Source organism: Chionomys nivalis, chromosome 3 (assembly GCF_950005125.1).
Source record: "Chionomys nivalis chromosome 3, mChiNiv1.1, whole genome shotgun sequence".
In the NCBI taxonomy this organism is placed as follows: Eukaryota; Metazoa; Chordata; class Mammalia; order Rodentia; family Cricetidae; genus Chionomys; species Chionomys nivalis.
In genome coordinates, this window is record NC_080088.1 from 96,652,743 (window position 1) to 96,678,809 (window position 26,067).

Sequence of the window (26,067 nt, forward strand, 5' to 3'; positions counted from 1 at the left end):
TGGAGGGGGCCAAGCAACAGGGGTGGCAGTGTGGGCTTACCATTCTAGAACTGCGGACAAAAGAAACTGCTAGCCACCCAGCCTAACCCACTAGGCTAGTATACTGCTCCAGGTCAGTGAAGAGACCCCATCTGATGGTCTCTGTCTCACACATACAGCCAAGGAACTAGCGAGATGGCTCAGTGTGGTGAAGAGCCAGCCCTTCACCCAACACCGTGTCTCAACAGCCTGGAACTCCAGCTCCAGGAGATCTGGCATACTCTTTCTGGCCTCTGTGGACACCTACATCCACATGAACATAACCCCCCAACAGAGTGAATACACACACACACACACACACACACACACACACACACGTTAGGGGCTTCACAAAGGCTCACAGCACGGGAAATCATAGACAGGAACACTGCCTGGGATTCCTGTGCTGTAAGGCTCTGCCTCCCTCCACCGCAGAGAGCAGCTGTGGGAAAGGTTACAGCTCCATCAGGGAAGCCGGGTTCGGCCTGCCCTCGCAGGTGTCCCAAGGGGAAGGCAGAAGAGGCAGCCGAGAAGACACGACAAGGGGGAGTGTGGAAGCTATAATGGGGGATGGCTCTCCTCCTCTTCCTGTCTGGGAGGGAGCAGCTCCCCCTCCTCTTCCCAGGAGGCCAGGAAAACCTGCCTGGGCAGCATCCTGAATGGGGGAATTGTCCTGAGAGCTCCCAGGAGTCTGTGCACACGTGTGAGGGCCCCCCTTTCAGCCACTCCCCATCTTTCCCTTCCCCCACAGCCCAGGCCAGCTCTCCCATTACCACTAAACCATCCGCAGCTGTGGACGGACATCTGGCCCCAGCTGTGGACACCTCGCTGGACCTCCCTCTCTCACCTGTGCAGCCCCCCTTTGCCGGAGCTGCAGAGGACTGTGGGCTATAGGCTGGGGCTTCCCTCATACAGCCCCTGCCAAGGCAAAGGAGACAGAGGAGGGGCAGGAGATGGCAGCCCCACCCCGGAGGTGCCTGAGGCTCTTGGCAGGGGCAGCTGGAGCAGTTAGCACCAGCTGCCAGTGACTCACCTCCCACCAACCCAAACATAACACCCTGGGGCTGGGAACCAACACTCAGCCCCTTCCCTCACCTGACCCTCCAAATCCAGACCCTAGGGGTCCCCTATTCTCAGAGACCTAGCATATCCCAGCTCCCAGTCACCCTCACTCAGTACTGGGACATATCCCATTTTCTTTTATTTATACAAAAATTTTCTTTTTAAATATAATTTAAGAACCCCCTTCCAAGCACCGCTGTCTGCCTTTACCACCTCCCTCCCTCCCCTCCACTCATGGACACAGCTTGAGGGTGCTGGGGGGAGGGAAGGGGAAAGGAACTGTCTGGGGCTGTGGCATTTCCAAGGCACTGTTCTAGAACATATCAATGGGTCCTTGTTCCCAACAGGAGGGTGGAAACAGGTACCCGTCAACACACAAAATCTGGACAAAGGGGAGAAAAAGGAGGAGAAATAACAAAATAAAAACAGTAAAAATCCAGAACCTTCAATATGAAGGCAGATGAGGGGAGGGGCATTCACAAGGGGAAAATGATTGCCTTTGGTGGTGACAGCAGCAAGTTGGGACATCAAAATCCAATGATTACATCACTGGGTCTTGACAGCCCCTTCCTGCCTCCTGGGACATTCACCACTCCCAAGTTGGCAGGCTGGTCACCCTTTCTCTTTGGTCTGCAGGAACTTGCCCACTGAAGTGGAAGGCACTTGGGGAGTGAGCCCTCTGGGAAGATGGAAGATTAGGGATTTTTTTTTTTTTGCCCAGGCTTGAGGGAAAGACTCACTCTGAGTTTGGGGTTCCCCGCCTGGAGGGCAGATAATTCTTACCATCCCATATGGCACAGCTCCCCAAATCCTGGGTCTCAAAGATTACCAACTCCCAACCCCCTCAGTTCAAAGTGCAATCCAATGGGAGACTGTGTTGGGGGGAGAGGGGCATCTCTATGAGTCCCCGCGCTCTGCCCCGGAAAGAAGGGAAGGCCATGTAATGGCGTGGTGAGGCCTTGGAGGTCAGAACTGCTGGGCTGGTCCCCCTGTGCCACCAGGGGCTCCTGGCTTAGCTTGGGACTTCATATGCTGCACACTGGCCAAGATTTTCTTCTGGTGTCCTGCTAGAGTGACTCCAATACGGAGAAGGTCCCTGCGGGGGGTGGAAAAACAGAAGGCTGGCTGAGTTTAGGGACCGGCCAATCAGGAAGCCCATAGGGTGGTGATGTCAGGAGCTGCTAGGCAGAATTTAGGCACCAAGCCTCTACAGCTGCCAAAGAGGACAGAAAGAGAAAAGCCTCAGAGAAGTTAGGGGAAAGAGGCTTCAGAAACTGCTTTAGAAGAGTAAGAAATAAGGAAAGGGGCCAACAGAAAAAGAACTAGGGCATCAAGGGGAGCTTTGCCTCAAGGGAGATGTTAAGGAGAGATGGGGACCTGCCTGACCAGGCATCTTCTGAAGGTTTTTTTTTTCTTTAATTTTACATATTATTTTATTTGGTAAACTGAGGACAAGGTATTGATATGTCGGCCATACTAGCCTCAAATGAAAAATCCTCCTGCCTCAGCCTCCCAAGGAGCTGGGAGAACAGTGCTATACCGGTATGCCACCACCTCCTGCCTACATAAGTCTATGCCTTTCCCCCCACTTCCAAAGCTGGAGTAAGCGAAGGCCTTGGGAGAGAATCAGAAACAGGAGAAAGGAGGCATTCCAAGTACAGACAGGCAAGAGAACAGTTATTTGGGAGTTGATAGAATCATAAAACCATTTAAGATCAAAGCTGGAAAGGGATTTCCAGATCTCAGTCCCGTCTTCTCCTTTTATGGGTGGGAAAAGAGAACTGGAGTTGACACATTAATGTGAGAGCCGGGTTTGGAATGTAGATAGAAGCACAAAGATAGATACAGGCTGGGGATGGGAAGAGAGATGGCCCAGGGCTGAGAAGGCGCCAGAATGAACACCAGCAGGGCTTTGCTATCTGGGAGAATCCGGGGTCTCAACCTCAGTCATGATTTGTTTGGTGTGCAGCCCTGGGCATGGTGCTGGATCACCAGTCTAACACTCAGTCCCTGAGGCTGGACCCAGAGTCCCCAGGTACTGAGTGCTGCGCCCTTCCCACTTACTCTGCAGAGATCTGGCTGACCACCTCAAAGGAGCCGAACCCAGCTGCTGCAAAACTTTCCTCGTATCTTCCCATCTTGATGGCTCGAAGCCACTCACCCACAGAGCCAAAGGCAGAGTAGTGAGGCTGCCGTTGGTCCAGGAGTGGATGTGAGGCCCTGAGGGTGAGGTGGAGAGGATAAAGATGGAGAGAAATGCTAAGTTGGACAGCTACCACACCAGAGGGCTTTGGGAAGACCAACACAGACTAGTCCATATGTCATCAAACGGACGAATACCCCCGGCCACTTAGAAAGGCTCCTGGGTTGTGGCAGTCAGAGGTGGAGGGGGCTGTTCTCTGGGATCCTCACCCTCCATTCTCCCTGGCCACAATTTTGAGGCTAGCAGGATTCCGGATCATCTTGTCCAGAGCGCTGACCACCTGGGGGAAGCGGGGCCGGGCATTCCGGTCCTTCTGCCAACAGTCCAACATGAGCTGGTGGAGGGAGGTGGGGCAGTCTGGGGGAGGGGGCAGCCGGTAGTCCTGTTCAATGGCATTGATCACCTGCGGTGATAAGGAGAAGGACGAGGTGAAGATCTGAGAGAATCATGTTGGGCTGGGAACCACAGCCACCCAATAACAGGTGGGTGGAGGTTGGCAAAGCACCACCCCCGACACCGGTAGCTCCCGGGCTTCAGTCCAGAGTGTAACCTCCCAACCCTGCTCACCATCCATCCCCAAATCTAGCAATGCTACATCCAAGTCCAACTCTGTGTGTTTGTTCACGTGTATGCGTGCACATGGAGGCCAATAAAGAGTGTCTTCCTCCATGGCTCTCCAGCTCATTTTATTCTCTATTGCTTTTATGTATTTACTTAGTTGTGGAAGCAGGGTGCGTGTGTGCGCGTGCGCACATGCAATCAGTAGCACAAATGTAGAGGTCAGAGGACAATTTGAAGGAATCAGTTCTTTCCTTCCACTGTGTTGGTTGGCGGTAGGTGCCTTTGCCCACTGATCCATCTTCCATCTCTCCTTTTTCTGCATGCATGTGTGTGTGTGTGTGTGTGTGTGTGTGTGCATGCTGCATGTAATAACCAGAGGAGAACATCAGCCGTCTTCCTCAATCACACTCCACCTTATATATGGAGGCAGGATCTCTCCCGTGAACCCAGACCTAATTATCCCAGTCTAGCTTGATCAGGATCTCCTGTAGTCACCTCCCAAATGCTGGGGTCACAGGCAGACTCCCACACCTACCTGACATCGATGAGAGTGCTGGGGATCTGAGTTCTGATCCTCATGCTTGCATTACAAGCACGTTACCCGCCGAGTCACCCTCCCTGAGACAATGTCTCGACAATGTCTCTCTGAACCTATGCTGGTGGGCCATTAAGTCCCCCTGATCTGCCTGTCTTCAACACCCCCGTACAATGGGGTCATGGATGAGCGCCTATGAATTTGGCTTTTATGTGGGTGCTAGGGATCTGAACTTGGGTCCTTGTCCCTGCAATGGCAGGCACTGTACTTATCGAGTCATTGTCCCAGTCCCTGCAGCCAGCTCTTGGATGTAAATATCACTTCCTCTTCGTGTCACCCCCACTATCCCCAACATTGGTGGGGAAGTCTGGGAACCCTATCCCCCATCCCCCACTCCTGTATCCCAGGCAAGAATCTCGGTATGATCGTGGAACACTCACGTCCTGGTTGCTCATGTCCCAGTAGGGCCGTTCCCCAAAAGACATGACCTCCCACATGACAATCCCATAGCTCCAGGCATCACTGGCAGAGGTGAACTTCCGGAAGGCAATGGCCTCAGGGGCAGTCCACCGGATGGGAATCTTTCCTCCCTGTGGAAAGAGGAGGAAAGGTGAACCCAGGCACCAGCAAGACCCAGGAATATCTTTCCATGATGGACAGCGTTGCCTGCTTTGATGGAATCTAGAACCTTCGGAGATGAGCCCGTAGCGCCTGAGAGGAATTATCTTAATGGGGTTAAACAAGGTGGGAGGACCCAGCCTAAAAGCAGGTAGTGCCGTTTCCTGGCGCGCGTCCTGGACTGAATCAACAGGACAAAGGGAGCTAACTAAGCACAGGCCTTCCTTTCTTGTTCTGTGTCTTGACTGTGGGTGCAGTGTAACCAGCCACTTCCAGTTCCTGCCTGCCTTGGTTTTGTCACCACACCCGGGCTGTCCCTTGAACTGAGTTCCAAATAACCCTGTTTAAGGGTATCTTTGTCAGCATATTTTATTAGAGCCATAGGAAAAGACTAAGACAGTTCCCGACTCCTGGCCCCACATCCCGAGATGATTTCTAGAAACAGAGCCTCACGTGGCCCTAGCTCGGCTCCAGCTCCCACCTCCCCAGGCTGGGATGACAGGTACACACCTCCACATCTTTTTCTGAGATAGGATCCAGACCCCTAGGTAGCCCAGGCTGGCTTCCATCACACGACCTTCCTTCCTCAGCCTCCTTACTGTTGGTCTCATCTCTTTCCAGGCCTCCAATCTCCTATCTCCACACCTGTTTTCTTCCTACACATCGGAAGCTGATTTCCCTACTGTCTGCACCTACATTCTCTCCCGGGCCCGAAGCTGCTGATACTTGCTGTTTCTCCAACTGCCTCCCCTGGGGCTGGAACGCTTAGCTGGGACCCCTGACCCCAGGCTCACCAGGGAGCTTGTGTAGGTGGGGTCAGAAGAGTTTTCCTCCAAGAATCTGGAGAGGCCAAAGTCGGAGACCTTGCAGACTAGGTTGCTGTTGACCAGGATGTTACGAGCAGCCAGATCTCGGTGAACGTAGCTCATCTCAGCCAGGTACCGCATGCCTGAGGCAATCCCCCTCAGCATACCCACCAGCTGGATGACTGTGAACTGCCCGTCATTCAGCTGAAGAAGAGAAAGGGGGAAAGGCTTGTTTAGGATAAATCACCCACAATTTACCCTCCTCGCCACTCCATTCACCGCGCCTGTCACTCAAATACCCATCTCAGCCCACCTAGAAGGCAGCTCAGTTCTCTCAGGCAGTCCTACTTACTAAATTCTGGATATTCTAACACCCTAACACAGTTTCTCATAATACCTTATATTTTAGTTTTTGCATTTTGGAGACAAAGCCTTGCTTTTAGCCCTGGATGGACGGGAATTTATGGCAATCCTATATCAATATCCCAAACTCTGGGATTACAGGTATGAACCACCATGCTTCCTGGTTTTTGTTTTATTTATTTTGGCTGGGGCGTGGCTCATTGGTAGAACACCTGCCTAGAATCCCCCAGTGAGGGGCTGGGGTGTGGCTCAGTGGTACAGCTCCTGCCTAGAATCCGTCAATAAGAAGCTGAGTGCATGGCTCAGCAATAGAGAACATGTACAGCATATGTGAGACCTTGGTCGGACTCTCTAGTTATGTACAAAAATATATCAGTCAAATAACTGAGTCACTGTTGAAGATCTGCTTTGATTTTTTTCGTGTTTGAAACTATTAACTTTTTTTTGAAGGTAGAGTTTTGCTATATCATTTAGTCTCAGATGGCCTAGAATTGGCTTTGTATCCCCAGGCTGGCTTAAACTCACAAGCCTCCTGCCTCAGTTTCTCCAGTGCTAGGATTGCAGGCATGAATTCTGCTTTGTCCTGTTTTTGGAGTCCAGCTCTCGCTGTCCCGCCCCCACCCCCCCACCAAACAGTGCATAGCGGTTGTGAAAGGGGGTAGGGTGGCTCACCCGGAGGAAGGAGTCCAGGGCTCCGTTCTCCATGAATTCAGTGAGGATCATGACTGGCACGCTATTGGTGACCACACCCTCGAGGCGGATGATGTTGGGATGCTCGAACTGGCCCATGATGGAGGCCTCGCTCAGGAACTCACGCCTCTGCCGCTCCGTGTAGCCACCCTTCAGGGTCTTGATGGCCACGCAGCTCTCCTTCTTCCCTGGTGCCTTCAGCCGACCCCGGCACACCTCACCAAACTCACCTTCAGCAAGAACACGGAGGGTCAGTTCTCCCATCCTGACCTGTCTGTTTCATTTCCGTTACCTAGGCTTCTACCTTTGTGTGTGCGTGTGTGTGTGCATATGTGTGTGTGTGTGTGTGCTTGGTTACACAGGTTCTTGTGGGTGTATGTATGCATGTGAATGTGGAGGATAGAGGTTGATAGAGACCATAAGTCAACACCTGATATTTCTTCTACCTCTATCTTTTCTTTCTTTTTAAATTATATTTTATGGTCGTGCATGCGTGTGTGTGTGTGTGCGTATACACGAATGTGTGAAGGTCAGAGGACAATCTCAGTAATTAGTTCTCTCCTCCTTGGATGTCATACACAGGTAACCACCCTTGGCTTTAGTCACCTTTACCTCCTGAGCCATCTTGTAGCCCTGGCCAGTCTGGAACTTGCTATGTAGACCAGGCTGGCCTCAAACCTGGTGAGCAGGCTGCCCCTGAGGCCACCCAAGGTCTGAGATTAAAGATGTGTGATACCACACCCAGAAATCCTCCTCAGTTTTTGAGAGAAGCTCTCTCTCTCATTGAACCCAGAGCTCATCAGTTTGGCTAGGCTGACTGGTCAATGATCACTGGCAATCCACCTGTCCGTTGGTCTGTCCTGTCCCATCCACCCCCCAGCTGCGATTACAGGCATATGCCGCTGTCCCTAGGTATTTCATGTGGACCTGGGGATCAAACGCGGGTTATCACGTGTGTACGGTAGGCTCTCTACCAACTGAGCCCGCTCCCCAGCGCCCCTACTTGCTCCTCTTACCTGCACCAATCACCTCTTCAATCTTGACATAGGAGACATCGATCTCTTTGGCAAATTCCCTCACTGCCTCATTAGGGTCTTCATAAGTAAAGGGATCAATGTAGACCTTTGTACCTAAGGAGTCACAGGGGATCCCATTAACCAGGAAGCCAATTCCTCTGTACTGTAATGTCCTGTTAGGTCCCAGCTCCTTTCCCCTGCTGTGGCCCACATACCGTGCCCAATGAGATACTGCCCATGTTTGTCCGCGTACTCAGCCTCCCTCCCGCTGCTCTGTTTCCTATAACCGGGAGAAAAGTAGGAAAGAGCAAAGTGAGCTCTATCTCTGTGTATTCTCACAGAGACTGAGACTCCAGCTGGCCCGTGGGGAGACGTGAAGTGAGGGGGGTCGCCTAAAACCATCAGAAAACACAGACATTTACATTACCATTCATGACAGTAACAAAATTTCAGTTATGAAGTAGCAAAGAAAATAATGTTATGGTTGGGGGTGACCACCACATGAGGAACTGTATTAAAGGGTCGCAGCATTAGGGAGGCTGAAAACCACCGCTCTAGGGTGTGTGAGTTGGTAACAGCCCACAGGGAGTTTATAGGCCAGCGTCTTTACCTGAGACAGAGGACAGCAATGACAATGACCACCAGGACCAGGACCACGCCCACAACGGCAGTGCCTGCAATCAGGGCCAGCTGCTCCCGCCAGCTCTCACTCTCTGCAGGAGAAAAGGTCAGGTAAAGCCCAGAGTCCCTGATTCCCTAACTCCAGCTTCAAGCAACAGTCTGAGGTCTCCTGAGAGCAGACCCCAGCCCAGGACGACAAGCCAAGTGAGCAGTGAGCTCAGACTGCCGACAACGGAGAAAGTGTCCAAGCTTTGTTTTGCCAGAGATGTTCGGGGAATTTTGGTTGGTGTGTGTGTGTGCGCGCGCACGCACGTGTGTGTGTTTGTTCATTCATGTGCTGCATATGCATTTGGAGGGCATCACACACGACCTGTGTGTGTGTTCTGGGATCCGAACTCAAGTCCTCATGCGTTCACGGCAGGCGCACTGACTGAGCCATCTCCCTGGCCAGAGACACGTTGATTTTGTTTTATGTTCTGGTGTCCTCTAAGAAAAAATGCTCAGCCAGGTAGTAGTGGCATATGCCTTTAATCCCAGCACTCAGGAGGCAGAGGCAGGTGGATCTCTGTGTATACAAGGCCAGCCTGGTCTACAGAGTGAGTTCCAGGGCAGCCAAAGCTATAGTAAAACCTGTCTCAGAAAATAATAAATAAATAAATAAATAAATAAATAAATAAATAAATAAGTGAATAATAATAATAACAATAATAATAAATCCCATTTGAGTAAGAGTCCAAAGGTGGAACAGTAGGTAGCACACACATGTAATCCCATTCAGGAGGCTGAGGCAGGAGGACAGAGTTCAACACCAGCTTGGGCTATAATAGCTAGTTCTGGATCAGCCTGGGCAACAGAGCAAAACCCAATCGCAAAATAAAAATAAGGGCTGGGGACATTGCTCAGTGGTAGAGTCTGGTGGAGCATACAAAATGGTCTTGGAGTCCATCAGCACGAAGAAAGCTAAGACAAAAGTGATGGTCCACGCCTGTGACCCCATCACTTAAGAGGCTGAGGCAGGGGGATTGCCTGTGCCATACAATGAGACCCTTGTCTCTAGAAGAAAGAAACAAGGGTCTGGAGAGATGCTTCAGCGGCTAAGGAGCACCAGCGGGCTCGTCCAGAGGACCTGGGTTCCTTTCCCAGCATCCACATGGGGGAGCTCATATATCTGTAACTCCAGCTCCCAGGGATCCAGCGCCCACTTCTGGCCTTCACGTGTACTGCAGATACACAGTGCACAGACATCCGCGCAGGCCAAGCATGCTGGTCCACTCCTGTAATCCCCAGCACTCAGAAAGCAGAAGCAGGAGAACTGCTAACACCTTGAGCACAGCCTTGCGAGTTCTAGAACATCACTATGGCTACCCAGCAAGACCTTATCTCATAAAACACAAAGGGAGATAGGAAGGAATGAGCTGTTTAAAAATGCCTGGCGTTAGTGGGGTGTGGTGGTGCACACCTTCAACCCCAGCACTGGGGAGGCAGAGGCAAAGGGATCTATGTGAGTTTGGGGCCAGCCTGGTCTACATAGTGAGCTTCAGAGTGAGATGTCTCATAGGTCAATAAACGAATAAATAAATAAATAACTTGGAAAATCATGGGTCTAACATGTTAAAAGCACAAGCTGCCTTATATTACCTCAGAATTCTATGATAAAGGTTGGATGATTTTTCTCATCTTCTTGGAAGAAAGAACTGGGGCTCACGAGTCAACCTGCTGCTGAGAACAAACAGCCCTGCGGACTTCACAGTCTCTCTGGCCTATGCCATCTTTGCTGACCAGACCTTATCACTGAAGAAAATGACTTTGGGGACACTGAGCTCAGACCTGCCTGGTCGGGGCAGGGGATGGGGGGGCGCGAGGGCACAACGATCCCAGTTCCCACCCAAATCCCCAAACTTACCATCCAGTTGTGTCTGACTGTGATGCTCTTGGCCGAAGGGGCCATAGCCGGCCTCGGAGCGTGCGCGTACCTGGACCAGGTAGCTGGCTCCCCGCTTCAGCCCCAGAAGCTCAGCTCGGTTTTCTGACGTCTTCAGGAAACGTACACTGCTGGGGCCCTCTGCACCCTGTCGAGGAAGGGGAAGGAATAGGTCGTGAGACATTCACCCTTCTCTGCTGATTTTTGTTCCCACTTTCTTCCCGCTTTATCCCATTGTGTGGCGTCACTAATCCTCCTAGCATCTTTATACAACTGACCACACCCCAGCCCCTCACTGGGGGATCCTAGGCAGGGGCTCTACCACTGAGCCACACCCCAGCCCCTCACTGGGGGACTCTAGGCAGGGGCTCTACCACTGAGCCACACCCCAGCCCCTCACTGGGGGATCCTAGGCAGGGGCTCTACCACTGAGCCAAGCCCTTCAACTCCCCCACTGCGGACTCTAGAGGAGCATCCTACTGCTGAGCTACTCTGACAGCCCTTTGCAGCACTCCTCTGTGCCTGGCGGTATAATAACTATTTTACAGATGAGGATAACTGAGGCCCAGAGACGGCCAAGGACTGGCCGCATGGTTGTACAGCTAATAAACAGTCAACCTGAAACTGATGTCTCCCGATCAGGTATCTCAGCTGAACCAACACCCACTACTCCCTCCACCGGGGCCGAGACTGGTCTCACCTTCTCATGATACTTGACCTCGTAGTCCAGCACAGCCCCACTGGGTGCTCTGGGGACATCCCAGGACAGGATCAAGCTGCTGGGCGATGACCGAGTCACCCGGATGTCAGACACTGCAGGAGGCACTGCAGGAGAAAGAAACCCAGCGTGCCCTACTGCAAAGTCTAGCAATTCCTTTCTCCAGTTCTTCCCCTACCCGCGCCCCCCCCCCCCCCATGGATGCTGGGAGAGGCAGTCAAGGACCCTGCACATTCTACCTCCACCAGTTAGAACTAGTTTCTTCTTCCAAATTTTACAGGAATTCCTTTGGAGGAGCTGGAGATGGTTCAGTGGTTAAAAGTTGTTCTTACTGCCCTTGCAGAGGACCCAGGTTCAGTTCCCAGCCCCTACATCCAGTAGTTCACAGCAGCCTGCAACTGCAGTGCCAGGGGACCCAACACCCTCTTCTGGCCTCTTTGGGCACCTCGTCACATGTGGCTCTCACAAACATAGAAATAAATACATCTTTTAAAAAATTTCCAAGCACGGAAATGGTGGCGCGTGCCTTTGATCCCAGCACTCAGAAGGCAGAGGCAGGTGGAGCTCTGTGAGTTCAAGGCCAGCCTGGTTTACAAAGAGAGTTTCAAAAACAGCCAGGACTGTTACATAGAGAAATCCTGTCTCGAAAAACAAAAACAACCAAAAGGTAAAAGAACAGTAACTGTGGCGTTGCGAAGGTGGGAAGGTGGGAAGGCGGGAAGGCGGGAAGACGGGAAGGCGGGAAGGCGGGAAGATGGGAAGGTGCGAAGGCAGAAAGGCGGGAAGGCGGGAAGGTGGGAAGGAAGGTGAGAAGGTGGGAAGGTGGGAAGGAAGGTGGGAAGGTGGGAAGGTGGGAAAGTGGGAAGGAAGGTGGGAAGGCGGGAAGGAGGGAAGGCGGGAAGGTGGGAAGGAGGGAAGGAGGGAAGGCGGGAAGGCGGCCCACTAAGCAAATTGTCTAGTCCAGGAGTTTGGATCTCCAGCACCCAGTTAGATGCTGAATAGGCATCTCAGTTTCCTGTATCTCAGAGCACAGAGGCAGGGGGATACCTCAGCAGGCTGGCTAGCTAGATCAGCCAAATCAGTGGAGACTGATGAAGGAACTCACCCGAGTCAGCCTTAGGCCTCTGGTGCATATGTGCATGTGTGTGTGTGTGCGCGCGCACACACACACACACACACACACACACACACACACATACAGATTCCTTTTGATCCCCTCTACCCTCAGCCTTCTGACATCTCTCACCCCATCCCCCTGAATTCCTGACTCCCTCTCTCTGTGGTCATTTGAATGTGACTGATGTTCACAGGCTCATGTATTTTAACGTTTTGTACCCAGCTGGTGGAAGTGCTTCGGAAGGATTAGAATGTGTGGCCCTGTTGGAGAAGCGCACTGGGGGTGGGCTTTGAAATTTCAAAAATCCCAAGCCAATTCTGGTTAGTTCTTATGAATCAAGATGTGAGCTCTCAGCTGCTTTTGCAGCGCCATGGCTGCCTTACTGCCATGCTCCATGCCATGACCCTCCGGATCTATGAGTCACAAATTAAATGCTTTCTTTTAGCCATGGTCTCTCTCCTGTTTGTTTGGTTTTGGTTTTCTAAGACAGGGTTTCACTGTGTAGCCCTGGCTGTCCTAGAACTCATTCTTTTAGGCCAGGCTGGCCTAGGATTCAGAGATCCACCTGCCTCTGGAGTGCCGGGATTAAAAGTGTGTACCTCACCACCATTGGCTGGATTTCTTAATACCAAGATATACTTTCTCTTTGAGACAGTCTCAAGTAGCTCAGACGGGCCTTGAACCACTGATCTTCCTGAGTACTGGGGTTATAAGTATGTCACCCTTCTTTCTTTTCCCCTTTCAGATTTATTAGAGCGCAGCAGCTGCACGGTTTTATTACAACATTCCCATACAAACACATCACTTCTTAAGGTCGTGATCTTCTGCTGGTGGATCTCTCGGATTAGCTAAGGACAACCTTGACCTTCTGATTTCCCTGCTTCCACTTCCTATGCTGGTTTATGTGCCGAGGCAGATCTGTTTAACCAGGGCCTTTGACATGCTCAACATCTCTCCCATACGTCCCCATTCTTACCCTCACGGTCAGTGGTGACATTGACAGGCTCAAACGGAACTGGTCCGGAGGCTAAGGCAGACACGCCATTCAGAGCAGCAACCTCAAAGGTATAGGTGACATCAGGACGCAGCCCTCGGACTACCACCCAGGGCTCAACCAGGTCCCGAGGGCCAGGGTCAAAGGTCAGATCGCCCCCACAGGGCAAGCAGGAGCCCCCAGCACGGCACTCTCGGCAGCGGACAGCGTAAGTGAGGTCTTCTCGGCCTCCGGACTCAAGGGGGGCACTCCATTCCAGGTGCAGGGAGGAACCATTCAGATGGGGAACCACACTTCTTGGAGCAGAGGGTGGGGCTATGGGAAAAAAAAAGAATCAGGAAGAGGGGAGGAGGGGACCACCCTAAAGGACAGACAGTCTCACTAATCTGAAATGTTCAAGATGAGATTGAGGCTGGGAAGTATGGGGGCTGTGATGGGTTAGTTTTGACAACTCGACACAACCTAAAACCACCTGGGAAAAGTCTCCATGAAGGACTGTCTGCATTGAGTTGGCCTAGGGACGTGTCTTGATTAAGTTATGTGCTAGGGGAGGGCCCAGCCCCCGTGGGCAGAATCATTCCCTACGCAGGGGTCCCAGAACTGTGTAAGAGTGGAGGAACCGATCTGAGAAGTCAGTATAAGCAAGCGCGGCACATTCCTATCTCTCTGTTCTCGACTGTGGATATGTAGCTGGCTGTTCCTGCCCTGAGGACCCACACTGATGGACTAGGATCTGGAATTTAGCTGAATTAACTCCCTCCTCTCCTAAAGTGTGTCTTGTCTGGGTGTTTGATCACAGGAATGGAAAACTAGATCAGGGACCATGGGGGGAGCCTGCTCCTGGAGTTCATACACTCTCCCCGAAATGAACCAATGTCCTCACCCCAGGACAACAGAAACTTACTAGTGCAAGGTGAACTCCGCGGGTCCGACCGGGCCCGATAATACCCAATCCGGCACAGGCAGACAGTGGAGCCGATGTTATTAGAGTGGCTGTTGGCTGGGCATGGCTGGCACGGCTCCTCTCCTACTTGAGGCTTGAAGGTGCCCTGGCCACAGGCTGAAGGAGAGAGAGCACATGTGTCTATCAAAAACAACACCCTGAAGACCAGAGAGATGGCTCAGTGGTTAAAAACACTGGCTGCTCTTCCAGGGGACCTGGGTTCAGTTCCCACATGGTTCCTTACAGCCAACATTCCAGGGCATCCAGTGCCCACTCCGGACCTCCGAAGGCATCAGGCACACACACAGTACACAGACATCCATGCAGGTAAAACATTCATACATATAAAATGAAGTTTAGAAAATATTTAAAAGCTTTAAAAAGAATCTCCCAACTCCAAAACAAAAACAAAACCTGCACGCAGAGCTAAGGAATGAATGAGGGACCCGGCCAGTAAGAGGAAAAGGGGGACCACTCCTGCTAGAACAGGAGTCCTCACCCTTCCCAACCCTAACGTCAGCAGTCTGGTGAAGCCTCTCATGATTTTAATTAACATATAGACAGCATCTTTTACATCCCAGCCTGACCTCAAACTCCATGCATTGCTGAGGGTGACCTTGAACCTCTGATCTGTCTCTGCCTCCCACATGCTGGGTTTACAGGCAAGTGTGCATCACCACACATCCAGTTTACTCGGCGGAGGGGATGGAAACCATGGCTCTGTGCCTGCCAGGCCAGCACTCTACCAAATTCTCAGCCGTCAGGATAATTTTGAATGCACACTGCCCAACACATAGGACTGAAAGAGAAAGCAGGAGATCCAAAATCCACGTAAAGCATCAAAATCCACGTAAAGCATCAAGAAAGCGCGTGTGAGCGGCACCATATACTTTTCTCCTTTACCAATATACAAAATAAAGCTGGATGTTTTGTCCCATCCTGTAATTATAGTATTTGGAAGCCAGAGGCAAGAGAAAGACTGCAAGTTCAAGGTCAGCCTGGGCTACATAGGAAGACCCTGTTTCTCAAAAACGAAATCCAGGGACTAGAAAGATGGCTCAGAGGTTAAAAGCATTTGTTGCTCTTGCAGAGGACCTGAGTTCAGTTCTCAGCAGTCTGAAACTCCTGCTCCAGGAGTTATCTGATACTTCCTACGCATAACTATACATACACACATAATTTAAAATATAAATCTTTTCAAATTATTAAACAAAATAAAATAAAACAAGGTATAGGCTAGGCATGGTGATACCCTCAGGAGGTTAAGGCAGGAGAATCCACAGAGTTGGAAGACAGCCTTCACTACAAATGAAAACCTTATCTCAGGACAAAAATAAAAGCCACAAACAAACAAAGCACCAGGAGAAACAGTGGCTGGCCTTAGGATCCCCGGACCCCTGAAGTCCTGAGCAAAGACAATGTTTCAGCTTGTTGCTGCACCCAGAACCTACTCTGTAGAGTCCTGTTTTTAGGATGCTCTGTAAAACCTCAGATCCCAATCCAAAGGCTGGGACCTTGCCAACATTCCGAACGCAATGACTGGCTAATTTTAGTTGGACATTTGTGAAAATAAAGTCATTTACGGGACTGCAAGCTGGCTCAAGGGGTGAAGGCGCTTGCCACTTGTGACGTGATTGAATGCCTGCAAGTTGGCCTCTGACCTCTGACCACACAAGTGCCTTGGCAGCACAAGTCACCCTCCCCAACAAACACACAGAACAGGCAAATCTCTAAACAAAACCAAACAAATGAGCAAGTGAATATGAGAACCTGAGTTTGAATGACCAGCACCTACATTTAAAAAATAATAATAAATACTTTACAACAAAACCAAGTCACCATCGCCAAAAATCAACTAAAAGGCCGAGGACATAGAGCTTGCCTAGTATGCGCAATAAATGAGAGGAAACTCCCAACAAATAGAATGGAGATCATAAAGAAGTCCTTTTCCTCAGCCCACAGAGGTATTCCAGCTGCTCAGCGATAGTCGGACCTCCCAGGCCCGCCTCCAGATGGTGTCCAGAAAGCAGAGGAGGTGGGCTGGGTGGGCGGGGTTAGTGGCTCGGTCAAGAAGAAGAGCTCCAACCACGGCTAGAGCTTCTTTCCCAGCTCCAGTAACCAAGTGTCCAGGAAGTAGGGTGTGCTAAGAATGGGGGATCTTAAGGGCTGAATGCGGGTGTCTGCTGCCAAGCCCGATGATGGGTCTGGTCCCCGGAACCCCATGGAGGATGAGAAGAGCATGGACTCCCGCAAGTTGTCCTCTGACCCCTACAGCCTCCCAACCAACCACCCCATCAATTAACGGAATTATCAAAATTCTAAACACTATTTCCTACCACACTAAGAATAAAACCTGAAGTTTAAAATAAAAAAAGCCCCAAAGCTTAAAAAGAGACCGAGACCAGGATGAGACGCACGACAGCCCCAAGCGAGACAGGAAAGCTTCCTGGGTGGCCCCATTCTCACCTCGGCATACTTTGTTGCCCTCGGCAGCCTCGTACCCGGCCGCGCAGCTGCAGCCGGTGATGGGCTGCTCAGCCCACTGTCCATCTTCGCGGCAGTAGAGGCTGGGGCTGGGGCTGGCGGTAGGGACAGCATTAGCCACACAGCTACCGGCCACGGGCACCACGAGCTCCCGAGGCACGGTCTCTGGGAAGTAGGTTAAGTTCATGGTCAGCCGGGAGCACTTCTTGTAGAAAAGGTGCAGGGAGAGCAGGGCCATGCAGGCTCCTTGGTCCTGGAAAGCCAGGTAGAAGCCCGCTTTGCTGAGTGGACCCAGGCGAAGCGTCTTTATGTTAACTTTCCCCGTTGCTTCAGCCCCAGGGCGCTTCCGGGTCAGATGCTCGGCAGCCACCGTGTCCACCTGCCAAGAGAAGCCGGTTCACCATCACTGTCCCGTTTCCTGTATCCGGTAGACTATCTTCACAGAGCCCTTCAGTGATCTCAGCTCCTGATCAAGAACCTTCTTCCTTTCTTCCATGATATGTAACATATACATACATTCTCTCTCTCTCTCTCTCTCTCTCTCTCTCTCTCTCTCTCTCTCGTTTTTCGAGACAGGTTTCTTGTGTATCTCCTGTCCTAGAACTTACTCTGCAGACCAGGCTGGCCTCGAACTCACAAAGATCCACCTGCCTCTGCCTCCCTGAGTGCTGGGATTAAAGGCGTGCGCCACCACCACCCAGCATACACGGTCTCCTGTAGTCCAGGCTGGTCTCAAACTTGTTGTGTGGCCAAGGGTGGCCCTGCACTTCTGCTCCTCCTGCCTCCTCCCGCCAAGCGCCAGGATGACAGGCAGGTGTCACTACTTACTTATGCGATGCTCCGGATGCAACCCAGGGCTTGTGACTGTCAAGCACGCACTCTACTAAGTGAGCTACTTCACAGCCCAATATGCACTCGTCAGCTGTCCATCAATCCCCTGAGCTACGCTGCTCCGCTGCTCTGACTCTGTCCTGTTGCAATTAACCCATCATTCGCCTGTCTATGAATATTCATGGTACCTAGCACCATGACCTCAGCTCCAGGGAGGAACGGAAGAGCCACAGAAGTGACAGGCAGGTGACGGTGGACAGACATCGGCTCTGGACGCATAGGTCACTCCAGATGCTGACATCCCAGAAATCAACAGCTGATGCTGGGTGGAGATTTATAAAATTTGTCTCCCAGGGGCGGATGTAGCTCAGTTGGTAGAGGGCTACCTAGCATGTAGGAGGCACTGGGGTCAATCTCTAACACACACCTGCAATCCCAGTCCTGGGGCGCTTGGGGCAGGAGGACCAGGAATTTCTGGTAACCCTTGGCTAGATAAGAGAATTTGAGGCCAGCCTGAGCTATATGTGAGAACTCATTTTAAAAACCAAACAGGGGCTAGTAGTCATGGGTACTTGCTGCTCTTGATGAGGACTCAAGTTTGATTCTTAACACCCACATGGTAGATCACAACTATCTGTAATTCCAGTGCCAAGAGATATGATGTCCTCTTCTGGCCTCTGTGGGCACCAGGCAGACGTGCAGACAAACACTCACATACATAAAATAAAAATAAATAAATCCTTAACAAAACAAACCTGGACATGCTGGTACATGCCTTATCCCGCCTTCCAAGAGGCAGGGAGACAGCTCTGAGTTCAAGGCTAGCAGTGAGAGAGACTGTATCTCAAAAAAAACAAAAACAAAACAAAAAGACAGAGAGAGAGAAAAGAAAGAAAAGGGAAAAAGAAAAGAAAAAAGAAACAAACAAAAAGAAAGGAAAGGAAAGGAAAAAGAAAAGAAAGGAAAACAAAAACCATGAAGTTTGGAGAGAGCTCAGAAGTTAAGAGCTGTCATTGTTTTGACGGGGGACCCAATGCCCAACACCCACATGGTGGCTAACAACCATCTTTAACTCCAGTTCCAAGAATCCAATACCCTCTTCTGTCCCCTCAGGCACCAAATACATCCACAATGGTGCGCATAAATATACGCAGGCAAAACTTCCACAAAATACAAAATAAAATTAATAAATCTAATTAAAAAGTATATATTTTTATTTTTATTTCGTGTGCATTGGTGTTTTGCCTGCATGCACATCTGTGCGAGGGTGTCAGATCTTGGGAGTTACAGACAGTTGTGAGCTGCGATGTGGGTGCTAGGAACTGAGAACCCGGGTCCTCTGGAAGAGCAGCCAGTGCTGTTAACGGCTGAGCCATTTCTCCAGCCACCTAATAAAAAATTTAAAACCAACAACAACAACAACAACAACAAGAGGTTGGTAAGCTGGCTTGGGAGGTAAAGGGATTTCCACCAAGAAAAGTGGTCTGAGCTCCATCCCCAGGACCCGAGAAGGAGAGGTCCAACTCCTGTTAGTTGTCTTCTGACTGCCCTCCGTTCTTGCCCTGTGCACAGCCAGGCCGGCGCCCAATAAATAAATAAACAAAACCCACATACGTACATACACACATACATACATACACACACACACACACATACATACATCATGTACAAATTTTGAAATCTGTCGAGTATGGTGCCATCCACCTACAATCCCAACACTTGGGAGGTGGAGGCAGGAGGATCAGGTGTGGGAGGCTTGCCAGGGTTTCTCGTACCCTCAAAGCTTAGGCTTCGCAGCCCTGTTCTGGGCTAGCACATCGGAGGGGCTGAATCCGAGGATCACTTTGCGTCCAGCATTTTCAAGGCCAGTCGAGACGGGACAGCAACACCTCAGCTTTTAGGGAGGCAAGGTGTGGCTGGTGCTGGAAACTGGGATTTACAAGACAAGACTGGACAGACGGCTCGGTGGTTAAGAGCACCTGTTGTTCTTATAGAGGGCTTGGGTTTGATTCCAAAGACCTACATGGCAGTTCACAGCCATCAGTAATTCCTGTTCCAGGATACACATAATATACAGATATACACTGGAACAAAACACTCATGCACACCAAATAAAATTTTAAAATCTTAAAAAAAAAAAAAAGGCATAGTGGCGAATGCCTTTAAACCCAGTGTTTGGGAGGCAGAGGTGGGTGGACCTCTCTGACTCCAAAGCCAGTCTGGTCTACAGAGTTCCAAGGCAGCCAGAGCTACATAGGGAGACTCAGTCTCACAAGACAACAAAGAACAGACCAACTTATTAAAAAGTCAGGTAGGAGCCGAGTACAATGGCACACACCTATAACCCCAGCACTCGGGAGGTGAAGATGAGGGGATCAGGAGTTCAAGGCCAGCCTCAGCTGCCTATCGAATCTGAAGCCAGCCTGGGCTACCTGAGACCTTGTCTCAAAGACGAAACGAAGAAAGGAAACAAGAAGACAGGGGAGGGGTTTGTGTGGAGGGCCTAGGAGGAAGACACCAGCGAGAGGCAGCGGCAGCGCTGATCTGGCAACAGTTGCGGCCACGCCCTCCCCACACAGGCCAGGCGGTGCCCCCGTCCTCTTCCTTCTGCCCACCCACACCACCTCTTCCCTCCCTAGACTTAAACCTGCTGCTTCTAGCCCCCAACGACACTGCCAAAGGCCCTAGAGAGGCTGTTGAAGCCCACGGACGTACCTTGATGTAGGGGTTCTCCATCCAGGCTGGCGTGTGGGCCGTGGCGGTATCAGCTTCGCTCTCGTAGTAGAAAACGGTGAATGTCTCCTTGCAGGAGCGACTGGCCCGCGGCAGGGACAGACACTCCATCATGGTGAAGCGCAGCGTGGCATACACGTGGACCGCACCTCGCCTTGGGACCCAGCCAGTGCGCAGCCAGTGTGCCTGGCCCCCTGGCCGCTTCATGTCGCACACTTCATAGGTACGGACACTGTGCTGTTCCTCATCCAGGCCGCTCAGCTCCTCCCACTGCAGAGGAAGGGAAGGTCAGACAGGGACTCTAACTAGAGTTGTTGGAGTGGCTACAGGAAGCGAGTATTTCGGGGGGCTTCCTTACAACCTCTGCCTCAGTTTCCCTCCTGTATCAACTGAGATCCAGCTCTTACCTGGCCCTCTGTCTGAGGGTAAGTCACCCACTTCAGGTCCGCGGTTTCCAGTTTGGTATTCAGCAGGGTCTCTAAGGCAGAGAGACAAAGTCAGCCCTTTGGGGAGGTGTAGGAGAGAGGTGAGGCCAGCAGCTTGCTGGAAACAAACAGGAATGGTATGGAGTGGGTTATGTTTCTAGTTCCAAGGTGGACTCGGGATACAAGGAGGTGGCAAAATTTATTTCCTCGGGCCAAAGAGATAAAGATGCTAGCCACCAAGGCCACCAAGTCTGCAGACCTGAGTTTGATTTTGGGGACCCACAGTGTGGAAGGAGAGAGCCAACTCTCACAAGTTGCTCTCCGACTGCCATACAAGTGCCATGGCACAAGAACACTCTTAACCGGGTGGTGGTGGGGCAGAGGCAGCCGGATCTCTGTGAGTTCGAGGCCAGCCTGGTCTACAAGAGCTAGTTCGAGGGCTGGAGAGATGGCTCGGTGGTTAAGAGCATTGCCTGCTCTTCCAAAGGTCCTGAGTTCAATTCTCAGCAACCACATGGTGGTCCACAACCATCTGTAATGAGGTCTGGTGCCCTCTTCTGGCCTGCAGACACACAGACAGAATATTGTATGCATAATAAATAAATAAATATTTTTTTTTTTAAAAAAAGAGCTAGTTCCAGGACAGGTTCCAAAGCTACAGAGAAACCCTATCTTTTTTTTTTAAATATTTATTTATTATGTATACAATATTCTGTGTGTATGTCTGAAGAGGGCACCAGACCTCATTACAGATGGTTGTGAGCCACCATGTGGTTGCCGGGAATTGAACTCAGGACCTCTGGAAGAGCAGGCAATGCTCTTAACCACTGAGCCATCTCTCCAGCCCCGAGAAACCCTATCTTGAAAAGTCGAAAAAATAAAAAAAAAAATAAAGAAAGAAAGAACAAAAACTCTTTAACTCCTTTCTCTCTCTTCCCCACATAAAGAAAATCGTGTGTGTGTGTGTGTGTGTCTGTCTGTCTGTCTGATTATGCACACACGCGTGCTGAGGATCCAAAGCAGGTTGTTAAACCTGGAGGCACCATTCCCAGACGGATCGCCCTCCCACTGCCCCTAGATTCAAGCCTCCTGCTCCCAGCACCAACTCCACTAGCAGCACTGGACTGCCTCTAGGGATTCCGAGATCTAGGCTTCCCAGGAGGCTGTGGCCAGCAGGACAAGGGGAACCCGTGCTGGAAGTTAAAAGTCCACCACTCAGGAAATCTGAAGAAGGTGGTAGCTCTTGGGCTGGACCTCAGCATTTGCCAGAGAGGTTGGGGGCGCGGCTCCTTGTTTAGTGTGCTTCATCCCAGCATCACAAAAAGAGCGGCGGTTAACCAGGCCTTTAGTCCCAGCAGAGGCAGAGGCAGATGGATCTCTGAGTTCGAGGCCAACCCAGTATATACAGAGAAACCCTGTCTCAAAAGACAAAAACAAAGAACCAAAAAAAAAAAAGAAGAAGAAGAAGAAGAAGAAGAAGAGAGAGGAGAGAGAGAGAGAGAGAGAGAGAGAGAGAGAGAGAGAGAGAGAGAGAGAGAGACCGAGACCACTGGGCATGGTAGCACATTTCTGTAATCCCAGGATTTGGGAGGTGGAGACAGAAAGACTAAGAGTTCGAGAGCAGGCTTCACTATGTAGTGAATTTGTAGCTGGTATGAATGACATGAAATCTTGTTTAAAAACAAAATCCAGGACATCCCCGGCCAGGCCTTGCCCCTTAGGGCAAGGGGCTGCTGGCCCAGGCCATGGTTCCCTACAGGCAGGCCTGTCTTGAACTCCTCATTCCCTCTCCTTCGTGCCAAAATTGGCTTGCGTCCCAACTCTAGTCCTCTTCCCAGGCCCCACCCCCTTTTCACACCAGACACCCCAGTTCTCCTTCAAGGTGGTGCCCTAGCCTGAGGCACAGCACCTCCCCCATTTGCCACCATCTGAGGAATAAGTTCTGGAAGCCTGGACTCTTGGGTTACCACCCCGGCTCCTGCAGAGGCCTCACCACATCTGGAATTGGTTAGGAAAAAGAAAGGAGGGGATTTTAGAGGTGTGTGGGGGAGTGGGGGTTATGAACACACCTGACAGGGCTCTGGGATCACTTGTGGGGAGGGGACAGGGTGCTGACTGGGTAGGGGGATTAGGAGAAGTGCAGAAGCCTCTGGTAATACAAAGAGGGAAGGGAGGGTTGGGGAATTCCCTGAAGCTGTTAGGGCAACCTGGGGTGTGTGTGTGGGGGGGGGCAGAAGTCAGGGAACTACATTTGAGTATTGAAAGTGGGCCCCCAGGGGAGCCAGCAGAACACCTGGGACCAGGTCCCACCCTCCCCTTTGGGGCTGCGAGAGAAAAGGGGTGACGGGAAGATAGGGTGGATGAGGTGCGGCCTCAAAGCTCCCGGTGATGTCCATGGGTGCAGGGGCAGGCAGAAACCCGACCAGCTGGAGGCGAAGCCTAGGGGCCCTCAGTGGGTGGCAGGAGCCAGCAGAGCACATTGGGGACAGGATGCCAGGGTTCTGGGAAGGGGGTGGATAGAGGCCTAACACTCCACCCTCCATTGTTCCAGCCTGGATAGTGTTTTCCTGTCTCCAATTTACACACTGTCTGTGCTACAGGCTTGCTCTTCAGCCTGCTGAGCTGAGCTCAGACTCACTTTTACGATCCCAGACCACTTCACCCCCAGCTCACTACAGCCTCTGGGTTCCCTACCCACCCACACCTCCATCCCACCTCGGCTGCTCAACTCCCTTTCCAGATCCCCCGGGGTGGCCTCTCAGTTTACACCTGGGGTGGGGTGGGGGGACGTGGCCTTGGTTGATAAACTACTTTAACATTTCTAAAGCTCCGGTCTTTCCATTTGTATAAATGGGGCGGGGCGGGGAGAGCTGGCTCAAGCCGGGCCATCAAAAGTGAAAAGGACAGTAAAATCGATGCCCTTGGCACAGCTGGCGGGAGGGCTTGAGAAACACCCAGGTAACACACGTGAGAAGGGGCATTTCCTGTTGGCATCCTTCTTTCCCTCCCGACACACTTCACGGATTTTCTGCCCGTTTGACTTCCTCCTTTCCAGGGGCCCAAAGCCTTCCCTCACCCCCTCCCCATTCTCACACTTTGATCAGCCAGAACAGCACTGCCCAGCCTAGAGGGAGCAGGATTCTCCAAGTGCCTTTGAATCCTTCCCTTCGGCAACTCCCCTCCCCATTCCCGCAGCCCACTCCTCATATACCCCTTTGATTCTAAGCAGCAAGGGAGGTTGTGGGGGGAGCCAAATTCATTGAAAGGAGATTAGGGAAGCAGGGAAGGGGGGTTTTACAGGTCCTGGGCAGCCCCAAGGGGGAATGAGAAGTGAGAAGCCCACAGATCTTCAAGAGGCATTTGGAGAGGAATACAGGGAGGGGAAAAAAGCCCCAGAAATCTGAGGCCGACTAGGAGGTGGCCAGCTGGGGTGAATTAGGGCAACACAAGCCAGCGTTAGGCAGTTTCTGCGGACTTGCACAGCTGGAAGAAAGCCACGGGCTTGGGAAAAGTTTAGGACTAAATGGCATTCAAAAGGTTGGAGTACAGGCTGGAGGAAAACAAGAAAAAGGGGGGGACCTGCACGAGGTCAGCCGCCTGGCTAGCCTTTGGCGTTTGAGAGGGGCTGCAGATGGGGCCACCGTGACTACGGTGTGGGGTTGTAGGATCCAGGTGTGAATGGTAGGGACTTGGCGGTGGGGGTCGTTTTATGGCCTAGCTGGGGTCTGCCCAATCTGCAAGTGCCCCTCCAGGAACTTTTCCCCGGAGTTTGGCCAGAGGTGAGGATGGATAGAAACTTTCGGGATAGTTTTGAATATTAGGGTGGGCAGGAAAAGGAAGGCTGCCAAGGGCCTTTGCATCAGGACAGAGAGTTTAGAAGACTGGGTATGGGAAGATCCCCGGTCTCAGCTCTCGACTCCATCTCTTTCCCAAACAAAAGAAAAACCCCACTCCCCGCCAGGCCGCCTCTTCCCCCGCCCCCTCCCGTTTTAGCACTATTGGTCTTAAGTGTTTAGGGGTGCCAGAGTTGGAATAGGGAGAGACCAGCTTCTTCACGCCGAGGCACAACTTTGGGAACCCCAAGAATAGGGGGGCACCCCCAAGTAATCTCACCTTCTAAAGCGGTGGCGAGGGACGCCCAGCACAGCAGCGCTCTGAGCTCCATGGCGCCGCCTCACTTTGGCTGAATACGATCCGAGTTTGGGGGGCCCTGGCCCCCCCAGGTCTGACCCTCCCTTGGGCGGATGCACCCCGACTCTGCTGCTGGGACTTTCCGTCGGGGGCCTCTCAGCGATGGCCCATGCGGGCGCGCCTGGCACCCGTGCTCAGGTGCAGCCCCCACGTCCCCGCCGCAGCGCGCGCGCGCGGGGAGGCCAGTCTTGAGGGGGGACGTCCTGGCAGTGGCCGTCGCTGGGCGGGCGGAGATCGGGACGTGGCTGAGAGTTAGGGATCCCTCCGGGGCTTCGGGGGTCCCGCCCTGGCTGACTGGTGTGGGCCGATTGCTCGCGGTCTCTCTCGCTCCCTGGAGTGGTTGGTGGCTCACGCGCCGCCGGGCTGAGTGCGCGGGTCGCGGTAGAGGAGGGTGGAAGCCAAAGTGGGGACCGAGCAGGAGGGAGGGAGACAGGCTGGGCCGGGGCTGGGCTGAGACTGGGCCGGGAGGCGCCTGGCCTAGGAGGGAGGGGCGCACGGGAGGCGGAGACAGTCCCGAGTCCTCGTCGCCCGCCCCATCTCCCTACACCCTGGAGCCCAGGCTTCTACGGTGTGTGTGGGGGGGGGGGGGGGGAGCGGGGGAGCTGATTGGCTCTATGTTGCTGAATAATTCATGAGGGGGGGGCGCGCCCGAACTGAGCCAGTCGGGAAGTTAGGAGAAAGTTTGCAAGAGGGGGAGGGGCAGCATGCGTGTAACTCAGGGACTGTCCAGGGGTGTTGGGTGACCCGTGCGTGCTACCCGATTGTGCGTGTTGGGGGGCCGGAGCCTAGGAACCTTCCGGATAGGCTTGAACCCAGCAGGCCTCACAGATGTGTGTAAATGCGCACCCCCCACACACAAAGCCTGCTTTGACCTTGCAGAGGGACCTGAGATTCCACATCTGGATGCGCGCCCTGCCATCTAGTTGGAGCAGGGAAATTGCATTTGGGAGGACAGGGTTAAATCTATGCCTTTGGAGATGGAAGACTGCCTGTGGGACACCGCCGCACACACACACACCCGCCCCCAACAACAGTCCCAGCTCGGAGGCCTCCAGAGTGAGCACTCACACAATCAGAGAGTGCAGGTTAAGTGCTGGAGACCCACTATGCGCGCAGCCTAGCGCTGAGAAAAGAGCAGAGAGGGTGGAAGTAGTGGTTTGAGGACCAAAGTATAGTAAAAGTAAATAAAAGGTAGGCGTGTCACAGAGGGTGAGGCA

The 26,067-nt window shown here is 52.2% G+C and overlaps 1 protein-coding gene across 2 annotated transcripts; it reads right to left on the reverse strand.

Annotated features, from left to right (window-relative positions):
- Positions 1-1,213: 1,213 nt before the first annotated feature.
- Ephb4 (EPH receptor B4) lies at positions 1,214-25,294 on the reverse strand. 2 transcript variants are annotated; one of them, XM_057764255.1, is made up of 17 exons: positions 24,773-25,294; positions 20,642-20,712; positions 20,217-20,504; positions 16,653-17,049; positions 14,148-14,303; positions 13,226-13,558; positions 11,115-11,239; positions 10,397-10,562; positions 8,483-8,585; positions 8,088-8,152; positions 7,873-7,986; positions 6,839-7,086; positions 5,792-6,007; positions 4,820-4,969; positions 3,493-3,686; positions 3,145-3,300; positions 1,214-2,176 (listed from the first exon to the last, which is right to left on the reverse strand). In XM_057764255.1, exons 1-17 carry the CDS (start codon positions 24,822-24,824, stop codon positions 2,047-2,049), a joined length of 2,964 nt encoding a protein of 987 aa, XP_057620238.1. In that variant the 5' UTR covers positions 24,825-25,294; the 3' UTR covers positions 1,214-2,046. The 2 variants fall into 2 exon arrangements, with proteins under 2 accessions (XP_057620238.1, XP_057620237.1); XM_057764254.1 differs by having other exon boundaries at positions 11,115-11,266.
- Positions 25,295-26,067: the final 773 nt, after the last annotated feature.

Coding starts and splice junctions, on each gene's coding strand:
- Ephb4 (XM_057764254.1), bottom strand. CDS start 24,824: ATGGAGCTCAGAGCGCTGCTGTGCTGGGCGTCCCTCGCCACCGCTTTA. Junction 8,153..8,482: donor ATTGCTGTCCTCTGTCTCAG/GTAAAGACGCTG, acceptor TCCCGGTTATAG/GAAACAGAGCAGCGGGAGGG. Junction 3,301..3,492: donor GTGGCCAGGGAGAATGGAGG/GTGAGGATCCCA, acceptor CCTCACCCTCAG/GGCCTCACATCCACTCCTGG.